At 39.0% G+C, this 14,354-nt stretch overlaps 1 protein-coding gene across 4 annotated transcripts in view; it reads left to right on the top strand.

The window, feature by feature from the left end:
- The window catches only part of ETFA (electron transfer flavoprotein subunit alpha), a 78,621-nt gene extending 65,423 nt beyond the window's left edge, over positions 1 to 13,198 (top strand). For 2 of the 4 annotated variants that reach the window (XM_043554932.1, XM_043554933.1), the window contains exons 11-12: positions 4,934 to 5,014; positions 12,836 to 13,198. In XM_043554932.1, the coding sequence (XP_043410867.1) occupies positions 4,934 to 5,014; positions 12,836 to 12,874 (120 nt within the window). In that variant the 3' untranslated portion in view covers positions 12,875 to 13,198. The remainder of the gene's footprint in view (positions 1 to 4,933; positions 5,015 to 12,835) is intronic. The other 2 variants (XR_006293226.1, XM_043554934.1) reach the window with 2 other exon arrangements.
- The last annotated feature ends 1,156 nt before the right edge of the window (positions 13,199 to 14,354 follow it).

Here is a 14,354-nt window from a genome sequence, read left to right as displayed (position 1 = left end):
TGTAGGAGATAAGAGGACCTTTTGGTAGTTCTTGTAGGAGACATAGTAATTTATTATATTATATTTGCTGCATACCTAAGGACTTAAACCTTTTTGTTTTAAAGTTCCTTACTAACAGGCTGACTAGATAACTTCTATATTGTAATAAAGACCCAGGATAATAATTTAAAAATAGTAAGTGGAATGCAGTATATGGAAGATAAATAGTTTGAGCTACAAACTATATGAATTAGGGTGTGGATTTGTTCTGTTTTTGTTTTTGTCTTTTTTTTAAGTTGAAATCCAACATTTAAAATCACAAGTTTAGGAGCTCCTGGGTGGTTCAGTTGGTTAAGCGTCTGACTCTTGATTTCGGCTCAGGTTTGATTTCACAGTTGTGAGATCAAGTCTTGCATCCAACTCTGTGCTGAGCGTGGAGCCTGCTTGAGATTCTCTCTCTCTCTGTCCTTCCCAGACATGCACATGTGCACATGCTCTCTCTCTTTCAAAAATAAAAAAACCCCGCATTTAAATTTATATATTGTTAACAGCACATAGAAGATATTAATCATTTTATAAGTGAAATAAGCTAAAGGTTGACTAATCATAATAAATATCTAATGATTTAATAAAGTAGACTTCTAACTATCATATTGAATAAAACACACCAAATATAAGGTACTTAATTTTTCATTCAAAGGTTTTATTCAGTGTATCTAAAGTTTTTTGATAAACTGCAGAACTTTTCAGTTACCTTTTGTTTAAGTCAGATTATTGAGGTATAATTTATATATAGTAAAATTCAACTTTTTAAGTGTACTCTACTTAAAACAAAATTCTGTGGTAAAATACACATAAAATTTACTATCTTTACCTTTTTTAAGTGTAGAATTAAAAATTGTGTACACATTGTCAGTGATATTAAATTATTCATAATGTTGTGCAACCATCACCACCATCCAATTCCAGAATTCTTTTCATCTTGTAAAATGAAACTCTGTACCCATTAAACAATAAGTTCCTAATTTCCCCCCATACCTCCCACCTCCTGGTAACCACAGTTGTTATACTTTCTGTCTCTATGATTTTGACTATTCTGAGTACCTCAGATAAGTGGAATCATCACATATATTTGTCTTTTTGTGACTGGCTTACTTCACTTAGTGTATGTTAGTGTTCATCCATGGTGTAGCATATGTCAGAATTTGCTCCTTTTCTGGACTGAATAATATTCTGTTGTATCTGTATAACACATTTGGCTTATGTATTTATCCATTGATGGACACTTGGGTTGCTTCCATATTTAGGTATTGCAAATAATGCTACTGTGAACATGGGTGTGCAAATATGTCTTTGAGCCCTGTTTTAATTTCTTTTCAGCATATACCCAGAAAGTGGTATTGCTGGATCACATGGCAGTTCTACTTTTAATTTTCTAAGGAACTGCCATAATGTTTTCCACAGTGGTTGTACATTTCACATTCCCACCAATGGTGTACAAGAGCTCCAATTTTCCACATTCTTGCCAATACTTGTGGCTATATATATTTTTTAATAGTAGCCATTCTAATGAGTGTGAGGTGATATCTCATTGTAGTTTTGATTTGCATTTCCCTAGTGATCAGTAATGTGGAACGCCTTTTCATGTGCTTATTTGGCTATTTATGTATCTTCTTTGGACAAGTGGTTATTCAGGTTGTCTTTTTGAATAGGCTTATTTGGGGGTTTTTTGTTCAGCTTAGAAGTTTTATTAAAAAATATTCTGTATATTAATCCCTTTTCCAATGTATGATTTGCAAATATTTCTCCCTTTCTCTGGATTGATTTTTTACTCTGTTTATAGTGTCTTTTGATTCACAACATTTAAAAATTCCCATGAAGTTCAGTTTGTCTTTTTTTCTATTATTGCTTATATGTTTGATGGACTATCCAAGAAATTATTGTCAAAAACAATGTCATGCAGCCTTTCCTCTGTGTTTTCTTCTAAGAGTTTTATAGTTTTAGTTAGGTCTTATGCTTAAATCTTTGATCCATTTTGAGTTACTTTTTGTTTTGGTATTAAGTGTCCCAACTTTATCGAGTTTTCCCAAAACCATTTGTTGTAAAGGCTCTCCTTCTGCATTCAGTGGTCTTGACACTCTTTTCAAAAATCGTTTGACCATATATGTGAGTGTCTATTTCAGAGCTCTCTCTATTCTATCCCGTCCGTCTGTATGTGTGTCTTTATGCCAGTACCACACTGTTTTAATTACTGTAGCTTTGTAGTAAGCTTTGAAATCAGGAAGTATGGGTCCTCCATCTTTGCTCTTTTTCTAGATTGTTTTAGCTATTCAGTGTCCCTTGAGATTCCATATGACTTTTAGGATAGGTTTTTTTAATTTCTGCAAAAAGAATGTCATTGGAAGGACAGTTTTGATGGATATAAAATTTGGGGTCAACAATTTTTTTCTTTTAGCGTTTTGAATATATCAATCAGCTCACTGCCTTCTGGTCTCCAATATTTCTGATGAGAAATCTGCCAATATTGAGGATCCCTTGTATGTAATGAGTCTCATGTCCCTGTTTTCAAGATTCTGTTTTTATCTTTGGCTTTTGAAAGTTTGACTATAATGTGTCTTGTGTGGGTCTCTTTGAATTCATCTTTCTTGGAGTTTGCTGAACATCTTGGATGTTTATATTAATGTCCTTCATCAAATTTAGGAAGTTTTCAGCCACTGTTTCTTCAATTGTTTCTGCCTCTTTTTCTTTCTTCTGGGTCTCCCACAATACATGTTTTTGTTTGCTTGTTGTTGGCCCACAGGACCCTTCACTTTTCTTTAATCTTTTTCTTTCTATTCTAAGGACTTGATAATTTTCATTGTCCTACTTTCTTTTTAAAAATTTTTTTTAAATGTTTATTTGTTTTTGAGAGAGAGAGACAGAGTGCAAGTGGGGGAGGGGACAGAGAGAGAGGGAGACACAGAATCCAAAGCAGGCTCCAGACTCTGAGCTGTCAGCACAGCGCGATGCAGGGCTCAAACCCACAAACTGCGAGATCATGACCTGAGCCAAAGTTGGATGCTTAATTGACTGAGCCGCCCAGGCGCCCCTCCATTGTCCTACTTTCAGGTTTGCTGATTCTGTCTTCTGCTTGTTCAGATCTGCGTTTGAGTCTCTCCAGTGAATTTTTTATTTCAGTTATTATATTTTACATCTCCAGAATTTTCTTTTTGGTTTCTCTTTAAATTTCGCCTCTTTTTTGATATTTCCATTTTGTTCATACATTGCTAGCTTGACTTCCTCCACATCTTTATGATTCTTTGAGCATCTTTAAAATGGTTGTTTTAAAGTCTTTCTATGGTAGGGCTGCCTTTGGATCTTTTTCTTTAAAAAATTTTTTTTAAATGTTTATTTATTTTTTAGAGAGAGAGAGACAGAGCATGAGTGGGGGAGGAGCAGAGAGAGAGAGAGGGAGACACAGAATCTGAAGCAGGCTCCAGGCTCTAAGCTGTCAGTACAGAGCCTGACACCGGGCTCGAACTCACCAACCATGAGATCACGACCGAAGCTGAAGTCTGACACCCAGACGACTAAGCTACCCAGGCACCCCGGATCTTTTTCATAGGCAATTTCTACTGATTTTATTTTATTTCTTTTGCCTTTGAATGGAATTTTCCTTGATTTTTTTTTCCTGTTTCTTAGTATGCCTTGTGATTTTGTTGTTGTTGTTGAAAACTGGATATTTAAATCTGATAATATGGTATTCCTGTTAATCAGATTCTCCTCCTTTCCCAGGGTTTGCTGTTTGTTTTTTTAAAAAAAAATTTTTTTTTAACATTTATTTATTTTTGAGACAGAGACAGAGCATGAATGGGGGAGGGTCAGAGAGAGAGGGAGTCACAGAATCCAAAACAGGCTCCAGGCTCTGAGCTGTCAGCACAGAGCCCGATGCGGGGCTTGAACTCAGCGGGGCTTGAACTCACGGACTGGACCATGAGATCATGACCTGAACTGAAGTCAGACGCTTAACGGACTGAGCCACCCAGGCGCCCCGCTGTTTGTTTTTATTTATCGCTGTTTGTTTTTATTTATCGTTCTTTTTTGATTGTTGTAGGCTCTTTGCCAAAGATTAACCTGAGGTATAAACTTAAGGTCTTTTTGTGTCCTTTCTCAGCCTGAATGTGTGGCCAATTTGTAATTTTCCCTGTATCAGCAGTTGCTTTTGAGAAAAAGAGAACAATGAAGGGAGGCAGAAGAAGTGCTTTAAGGCTTTAAATCCCCTGGAGGTAACTTTAGCCAGAGTAGGGGAGGGACTTGCAACAGTGGGGAAGTGCAACAGCAATGGCCATCCTCCTCTTTGTATGCATCTCTTTGATCAGAAACAGCAGTCAGTAACCAAAGCACTGGTCCCCCAGTAGTTGGGGGACAAGAGTTCTTTTTGCCCACTCTTGTTCCTGCAGGCTGTGTGCAAGCTGCTCCAGGAATATGTGCACAGCTGCTTGCCACTGGGGGTGGGGACTGTTACTGCACTAAAGAGCTGCAGTTTACTTTGCAAGCCATGCCCTGGAAGTTGCAAGCTCCAAGAGTTCCAAAATGGTTACATTAGACAGATTCTGCCAGTGCAGTTGTTAACAGTCTAGATGGGGAGACAGATTGCTGATGCTTCCTACTTTGCCATCTTCCCAGAATCCTCTCCTCTGATTTATTACTTCCTAAAATATTTTCTTTCCATAAGTCAGAGAAGAACTTAGAAAAATAATGGTTTAAAATCTTTTAAAATACTGTGATGGGCTAGTGGGGAGTGGGAGATAATTTTGTTATGTGCCAACCCAGAAATTTATAAATTTACAATATGAATCAGATTAATCTTATTTGGTAGACATTTTTAACCATATAAATTTGTTGTTGGGAATGTTAAAATACAGCCATCAATCTATATGTTTTCTTGATAAAGGCCAAACTCTTTATTTCACAGACAATTGTGGCTATTAACAAAGACCCAGAAGCTCCAATTTTTCAAGTGGCAGATTACGGAATAGTCGCTGATTTATTTAAGGTAAGCTGGCCATCAGAGAGGTGGCTGTTACCTAGCTTGTCATCCAAGAACCTTTTAGAGTTGGTAGAAAAGAGGCTATTATAGGAAAATCTTGTATGTGTGTGTACTGTGTGTCTTTATATATTAATACATTTACCAGTTTTGAGCTACTTAAAGTGAAGTTGTCCTGATAAATACATGACATTTATATAAAGTGTTATAACTTTCCCTTTAAGAGGGAGTCCATTGGGGCCATTTCTGTTTTTCGTACTAACTTTTCCTCCCACTGGTATATCTTAGTGGTCAAATGACTGCCGTTAATTACTGTTCTTACGGGGGCGCCTGGTTGGCTCAGTGGGTTAAGCTTCCAAATCCTGATTTCAGCTCAGATCATGATTTTATGGTTCCTGGGTTCGAGCCCCACATAGGGCCCTGCGCTGGTGGTACAGAGCCTGCTTGGGATTCTTTCTCTCCAGTCTCTCTCTCTGCCCCTACCCCGCTTGCTCTCGCTTTCAAAATAAATAAACTTTAAAAAAAGAAAAAAAGAGGTAATCCATATTGTCTTTAAAATATCCACATGACTTTTGGCATCTCGTGTGCATAGTTAGTACACAATGTGAAGTGATTCAGGTAATTATAACCTAGAATCATATTTGACAGGTACCTTAAAGAAATTCACATCAAATACCCTCATTCAGAAATTTGCCAACAATGCTACAGCTTTTCAGGGAAAGAGGGGGCATTCAAGTCCATTTTATCTGACTCAACAAGTATGCTCTGCTTGAGAGTTAAAGGCCTTCCTAACCTGATAAATGTAGGGGAGAACACTTATTTCCCACTCTTCATAGTCTTCACTGTTTTGAGTGTTCTTTCCACCCTGCCACCACCCCTGTAGTTACCCTACCCATGAGTGAAATTACTTTAGTGATATTGATGTGCACCTGATACTCATTTGGCCACATTTAAAGGTGATAGCTCATGCATGGCCTAACTGCTTTTTGTCCCTCAGGGCCTGCCTACAAACTTGTAGGTTGCCTAGAAGTGCAGAAAGCACTCATGCAGGCATTGAGGCTCTGAAAGTAGCATCTATCTAGCCCAGGGAGAAGTCGGTTTGCTAGAGTGAGGAACCCCTTGCACAGAATTACAGTGAGCTACCGCGGGCCTTAATAGAGAGGCTGCAGCCTGAGAATAGAGCCAGGGTGGTCCTCTTGGCAAGAGGATTGGCCCATTACCACGGCTCCACTAACAGTGTATATGATCCAGATAAACTAATGAGTGTATTTTGAGAACACGTCTAAACTGTGAAGTATGTGTTCATAGGGCATCCTTCACCTCAGGAGCGCCCCCCACCCCATCCCTCAAAGGGCCTGTATCTTGCCCTGGAAGAGTACAGCCCCACTTCAGTGATCCTGGGGTCCTATAATTGAAATTTAGGATTTAGGTAGTTCTTCTGCAATTGTTACTTGGCCCAGCTGTGTAAGAACAATATATATAAGTTTTAAATTTATTATGTTGAGAGAGAGAGAGAGCTAGCGCGCACATGCGTGGGTGAGCAGGGGAAGGGCAGAGAAAGAGGGAGAGTCCCAAGCGCAGAGCCCGACGTGGGGGTCAACCTCACAAACCATGAGATCATGACTTGAGCTGAAATCAAGAGTCCGATTCCTAACCAGCTGAGCCACCCAGGAGCCCCTGTAAGAACAGTAATTAATGGCAGTCATTTGACCACTAAGATATGCCAGTTGGAGGAAAAGTTAGTGTGAAAAACAGAAATTTTTTGTATCTCTGTACAAGGATAACTTTGTTCAAGTACCAAGCATTTAGCTCCAGTGAGAAGGGGTAGAGGGGTAAAGACCTTTTAAATAAAAAATATGAAATTAAACACTTCTGAACCCTATCCATGTATTGTGTTGACACATTTGCAAACAGACATCTACTGTAGTTTGCCTTTTATTTTTCTTCAAGAGAATATTTTAATAAATTTGCAAGTTGTTTTGTTTATGTTTTTCTGTTAGCGTATTGTATATTACAACCTACAGACAGGGCTTACTTGATAAATGGATGAAGTATTAGTTGGAAATTTGTGATGTTTATACGGTGGACACCTGCCTTGGGGCAGGAGCATCTTTGTAGCAATTACTGATGGAATGGTATCACACACACTGTGCTTCTTGCATTTAGGGGAGCTCCCAGGTTTGACATGAGAGAGAGACAGAGAGGTATGTGAGCGAGTGAGAGCGTGTGTGTGCTGAGGTATCTTGTTGAGAGTCCTAGGATAGTAGAAGTGGAAAGGGACCTCAAGAATCATTCAGTTAGACGATTTCCAACTGGAGATTCTCAAGCTGTTCTTGGTGTTTTAAGAAGCCTACATTTGATAATGTGTTTGGACTAAGACCTAACGTTTATTTGCTTTTAGCTAGAATTATATTAAGTTAGTGATTATCTCATCCTGCTCCGAAGTTCTGAAGCACAGTTATAGTTACCTTTAATTAATATAAAGGGAGGAAAGTTAATCCTTTAAAAAGAAGTCTGATTAGATTATAATATATCAAAAATATTGCTTGGGGGGCACCTAGCTGGCTTGGTTGGTAGAGCATGTGACTCTTGATCTCGGGATTGTAAGTTCAAGCCCCATGTTGGGTATAGAAATGACTTTAAAATCTTTAAAAAAAAATTACTGCTTGAGTTGCAGCTTCCCATTAGCTACTACATGTATAACACAAATGAGTCATGTTCTTTTTTAAATTGTCTATGTCCCAAAGAGATGTGATTTGGGGAAGTTATTCTGCAAGTTTTTGGTACAACTAAGGCTCCTGATTCCATCCTTTCACTCATCACCCTGCCTCCCCATCTCATCAGGGACTGCCAGGTGGTTCACCACTACTGCTCTTTAATAAATGGCAGTAAAAAGGACTGCACCTTTGGCAGACTCTGGGAACTTAGACAGTATCCATCAGATTGTTTTGTCAGTTGAAATCAGAATGAGTATAATATAGATGAATATTGTAGTAATTCTGACCGAAGAGTGGACAAGGTAGTATAGTGACTATACTCTTCAGGGTCACCCTCTGTCTTTTAAAAATCAAATATTTAAAGGTATAACAATACATAAAAGTACAATTATGCAAAATATGAGTGAGTGAGAGCATAATCTATTTCAGATTAAGACTTTAAAGAAAATACTATAAGTCAGGGGTGCCTGGCTAGCTCAATTGGGAGAGCATGCAGATCTTGATCTCAGGGTTGTAAGTTCAAGCCCCACGTCAGGCGTAGAGATTACTTAAAAAAATAAAATCTTAAAAAATATAAGTCAAATAATAGTTATGTAAAAAGGACTTTTTTAGACTAAATTTCTGTGTAAAATTTTAAATTTCAAACTATCACACATAGCGTGACTAATAATTCTCTAAGTGATACAGTATCCACCAAACTTCATGTCTGGAGTAAATATAAATGTAAATTTATTCTTTAATATTTATTGTTTTATTTCACCCTTCAGTAATCATGAGTTAGAGATGACAAGTTGTTTTTTTCTTAATATAAGAAAAATAATATGGTACAGTAGTTAAGAGCTTTAATTCAGATTCTGTCTTGGCCACATACTAGTTAAATTATCTTGGCCAATTACTTAATTTTTCTGAATGTAAGCTTCCTCAAAAGTAATATAAATAATATACTACCTACCTTACATGGTTGTATTGAAAGTTAAATGAGATTATGCTGTACCTAGTACAGTCTTGGTTAAATATTAGCCTACCTGTTTGTATTTCTTTTCATAATAGGTACATAATAGGTGTTCAATAAATGGTAAATATTATAATCGGAGTCAGAGCGACAGAGCACAGGACACCACCTGACTGGTTGTTGTTGTTGTTTTTAAAAGCTTTCCTGAGGGGCGCCTGGGTGGCGCAGTCGGTTAAGCGTCCGACTTCAGCCAGGTCACGATCTCGCGGTCCGTGAGTTTGAGCCCCACGTCAGGCTCTGGGCTGATGGCTCAGAGCCTGGAGCCTGTTTCCGATTCTGTGTCTCCCTCTCTCTCTGCCCCTCCCCCGTTCATGCTCTGTCTCTCTCTGTCCCAAAAATAAATAAATAAATAAATAAATAAATAAATAAATAAATATTAAAAAAAAAAAAAAGCTTTCCTGAAATTTAATTCACAAATCATAAAGTTCACCCTTTTAAAATGCAAAGTTAAGTGAGTTTTAGTATATTCAGAGTTATGCAACCATTAGCTATTTAATTCCAGAACATTTTCTTCACACTGAGAAGAAACCCCATACCCATTTGCAGTCACTCCCTGTTCTGCACTCTCCCCAGCCCCTGGCAACAACTAACCTGTTTTGTGTTTCTATGGATTTGCCAATCCTGGACATTTCATATAAATAGAATCATGTAATATATGGGCTTTCTGTGGTTGGCTTCTTAGCATAATGTTTTCAAGGTTCATCTGTGTTGTCTCCTATATCAGCACTTTCGTTTCCTTTTAGTGCAAAATAATATCCATTGTGTGGATATGCCTCATTTTGTTTATGCATTAATCATTTGATGGACATTTGAGTTTCTACTCTTTGGCTATTATAAATGCTACTGTGTCGGGGCGCCTGGGTGGCGCAGTCGGTTAAGCGTCCGACTTCAGCCAGGTCACGATCTCGCGATCCGTGAGTTCGAGCCCCGCGTCAGGCTCTGGGCTGATGGCTCAGAGCCTGGAGCCTGTTTCCGATTCTGTGTCTCCCTCTCTCTCTGCCCCTCCCCCGTTCATGCTCTGTCTCTCTCTGTCCCAAAAATAAATAAACGTTGAAAAAAAAATTTAAAAATATAAAATAAAATAAAATAAATGCTACTGTGAGCACTTAAGCTTTTATACATACATATATGTTTTTATCTTGTTTGGGTATATATCTAGGAATGGAATTTATGGGTCACTTGAAAACTCTATTTTTAGCATTTTGAAGAACTGTCAGATTGTTTTCGAAAGTGGCTGCCCCATTTTACATTTCCACCAATAATGTATATGAAGGCTCCAATTTCTCCATACACTCACTAACACTTCTTACTCTCCCATCTTTTTTGTTATAGACTTCCTAATGGGTATGAAATGGTAACTTGTTGTGGTCTTGATTTGTATTTCCTTGATAGCTAATGATGATGAGCATTTCTTCATGTCTTTATTGACCATTTATAATGTATTTTCTTTGGAGATATGTCTGTGCAAATCCTTTGCCCATTTTAAAGTTGTGTTATTTGTCTTTTTGTAGTTGAGTTATAAGAGTTCTTTATATATTCTGGATACAAGTTCTTTATTAGGTATATGATTTGCAAATATTTTCTTCCATTCTGTGGGTTGACTTTTCCTTTTTTCTCTCTCCTTCTTTCTTCTCTTTTCTTTTCTTTTCTCTTGCAATTTACTTATTTATTTTTATTACTGCCTTTATTAAATGAGTCATGAATCAGGCAGCATCCCATCTAACAAGTAGAGGGGAGCTCCTGTCTTTTCACTTTCTCGGTGTCCTTTGACGCATACAGGTTTACATTTTGTTGAAGTCCAGTTTATTTTTTCTTTTATTGCTTGTCCTTTGGTAGGTGTCATATATGTGAAACTTTTGTCTAATCCAGTACAATGATTATAGGCCTACAAATATCTGTTCTAAGTCCCCACTTGATTTCCTTTGGGTATATACCTTTGAATTGCTGGATAATGTGGTAATTCTGTGTTTAGCTTTTCAAAGAATCTCCAAGCTGCTTTCTCTAGTGGCTGCACCACTTTACATTCAGCAGTGTGCAAATGTTCTAGTTTCTCCACATCTTTGTTAACAGCTGTTACTTTTCTTTTTTAAATATTTTAAGACAGAGAGAGAGAGAGAGCATAAGTGGGAATGGGGCAGAGAGAGAAGGAGACACAGAATCCAAAGCAGTCTCCAGGCTCTGAGCTGTCAGCACAGAGCCCGACGTGGCGCTCAAACTCATGAACTGTGAGGTCATGACCTGAGATGAAGTCGGATGCTTAACCGACTGAGCCACCCAAGCACCCCAGAATATCTTATTTTAAATGTAAATTTATTTTCATTTAGTCTTACTGAATAGAGAGCTGCCTTTACAATATCTAAAATAAAAATAAGAATCCGGGGGCGCCTGGGTGGCGCAGTCGGTTAAGCGTCCGACTTCAGCCAGGTCACGATCTTGCGGTCTGTGAGTTCGAGCCCCGTGTCAGGCTCTGGGCTGATGGCTCAGAGCCTGGAGCCTGTTTCCGATTCTGTGTCTCCCTCTCTCTCTGCCCCTCCCCCGTTCATGCTCTGTCTCTCTCTGTCCCAAAAATAAATAAACGTTGAAAAAAAAAAATTAAAAAAAAAAAAAAAAAAGAATCCGGATCTTTGAGTTTGCTCAGGCTATAAGATAGTCAGTGAACCGGAGTTTGCATTTTCTTTTCCCTAAGTAAGGCATTGTGTGGTATGCCTGGAAAGTCTGAGGTTGATCTAATAAAAAAGGATATAGATGATGGACAAAGTCCTCTTAACCCTATTTTGGGTCTTGTGGCAGGGAGACGTTCAGTAAGGTTTTTAAAAATTGTGTGTTCTAACTCAGGTTAAATGTTTCATTTAAAAGAAGTTGTTGGGCTCTAGCCTATTTTTCATGAAACACGTTGGTCCCATGTGAGGCTTGTTTATTAGCATGTCATCTGTGTGACTGGCATAAGCTCATGGTCTCTCCACCGAGGAAAGCTGGGACAAGTGGTGCCAGCACCTAATGCTGCCCCTGAGCTAATGCCTGCTGGCTCCATGGTAAACATGGGCCTTTTAACAGGCTGGAGACAAAGTGACATTCGGAAGAAACAACATGTCGACAATTTCCTTAATAAATTTTGTACGAACACATTATTTCCACCTAATGGAAATGTAGCTCTCTTAAATAATTGAGAGGCTATATTCATCAGTGGCGAGTTCAACTGGCATCTCTCTGAGCTAGGACAGTCGACAGCCCCATGGAAGACTGGGTAATTGATGTTTTACACAAGTGGCTCGGCTAGTTTTCAGGTGGGCTCCGTGTGACCCTCCCCTGCAGTCCCCACTCACAGCCTCCTCTTGTCCAGGCTGAAAGCAGCTTCACACTGAAAGTTCCAGTTGCAGCCCCTGAACTGCCAAGACTAAGGGTTAGTAATTAATCCATTTTAAAATGGGAGCCAACTCCGTCAGTTTTCCTTCACTGTGGTTTCTTATTTTGTCTGTTGACCAGACATGGCATTAGCACAACCTTTATTTTCATAAAGAATGGTGAAAGTGAATGTTCAGCGTGCAGCCTGTTTTTAAGTGCAGAAAGATAGTAACATGTGCTGAAGAAGCAACTGTAGTGTTTGTGGAAGGAAAGATGAGTGAGCAAACGAACAAGGAGAAAACAAGTGCTAGGGGGGCCAGCAAGAGTCATGACTAAGGAAGAGACTTTGGTATGGACTTTGAAGGAAAGGCCAGAGTACAATAAGGGAAGGAAGAATGCCCAGAAAACATGAAGGTAAAAAATACACATTACTCTCCTCACAAAAGAAAAATTGGACTCCTGTTTCTGTGGTGCCTTTGTAAGGTTTGTGGTTGTGTCAGAAAGGTTCCTAGGCAGTGCGTGGGCCAGTGGTCCTGCCAGCCGTGTGTCTGGGTGGTTTCTCCCTGCAAACGTGTATAGTCTTCCCACAGATGGGAGGGAGGCCACCCAAGGGGGGAGTTGGGCGGGGGAGGGGCACCTCGTGCCTCAGCAGTGATGCGCGTGGCTTCTTTTGGCCTCCGTGTACTTCTTAAGGAGCTATGACTGTAGCGCACTAAAGGCTCAAATTGCTTAATTACTTTAATTTTTTTTAATTTGCAGGTTGTTCCTGAAATGACTGAGCTGCTGAAGAAAAAATGAGTTACCATATTTCAAGAAGGAATATATGTCAAAGTATTCAGTTGAAGTAGAAATTCATGGCTAGTATAATCAAAAGTATGAAGAGCTAAATATCGTAATTTAAGAAAAAATTCTCACAGATGCCAGAATGCTTTTTTATGAGCCTGTTATTATATTTCTTTTTAATTATTTGTGGTTCCAAACAATTACTTTTTGAAATTTTCTAATTCTGTAATAAAATATATAATAATAAAACATTTCCACAGCTTTAAAACTACTACCAGAAATATGCCTAGCTTCATAAAGAAAAAAAACTGAAGAAAATGAGTAAAAATTGATTTTTTCTTTGCCTGTCTTATTCATGGAGGACTCTGGGTTTTATGCAAGATTATAAAAACGAATGCTCCCACCAGACTAATCATCTTAATATGATTATTGAGAGAAGGGAACTAGATTGGCAAATTCAGCTAAAAAAGCATGAATATTATCTTAAATATATTCCAGTCTTCAGAAAACCATAATATGACAAAAGCAGATCTGATAAACCTGAATCTACTGAATATATTTAGTTGGCTTAAGTTAAATTTAATTTTCCATTTCATTTTTAAGTTTTGTCAGCTTATAGAGGAATTTGTGTCTATAAAGAAGAGGGGAATGGAGAAGGAGGGGCTGCTTTGCCACAATATGGCCTCTTTTGTTAACAGATAGTTTGATATTATGTTTAAATTCCTGCTCAGAGATTGCTTTGGCTTTTCTCTGGCCCTCCTGATGCTTCCTTTGGGTTCTCTTAGGAGGCAGCCAGGCATGGGAGATGGCCACACTTGCGGTTGCCTCTGGCACTCTCACTCTGCCCCCTAGGGCACAGCTGAGATCAAGAGTGCCACAGGGGCTAGAAGCTAGTATGAGTGCAAGACCAAGAACAGAGGCTAGTGAGGCTTGGTCCATTCTGTGGGAAGGTACAGGCAGTTATCTGGAGTCCTGTAAAAGCCAGGAGCCAGCAGGCAAGTAGAATGAAGACAGCTGTGTCTGAAGCAGATCTGCAGAAGTTGTAGTAGTTAACAGGACGAGGAAACCTCAGGGAGGGCATAGGAAGTGACCAGTGGTACATGAGGGAGGGGCGGATGTTGTCAAACAGTCCCTTTATGTGGCCAGCCTGGGGCTTGGCTAGTTGAACTAACCAACTAGTCGAACTGATTTGTGTCATAATCCCTTGCTATGAAACACTTTTAGAAGTTAAATGCCTCTGGCATTTCAGCCTTCTTGAACCTAATAGGATGAAAAGATGGCAATAAAATGAAGCACAGCATTGTAGAATGTCAGGGCTGAGAGCGATCATCTGGTTCAGCTCCCTTGTTCAGATGGGGCACTGAAGCACAGAGAAGTGGTGAAGAAAACGAAGACTTGTCCAAGACCACAGGTTTGAGGCTCTTCCCAGGGGAGCTAACCTTGCTTAGGGCCCTCTCCCTTTACCCTGTTGGACACTGTACCTTGGGGATAGGAG

Source organism: Prionailurus bengalensis, chromosome B3, assembly GCF_016509475.1.
Source record: "Prionailurus bengalensis isolate Pbe53 chromosome B3, Fcat_Pben_1.1_paternal_pri, whole genome shotgun sequence".
Lineage (NCBI taxonomy): Eukaryota > Metazoa > Chordata > Mammalia > Carnivora > Felidae > Prionailurus > Prionailurus bengalensis.
This window is presented reverse-complemented; position numbering and strand designations above follow the sequence as displayed.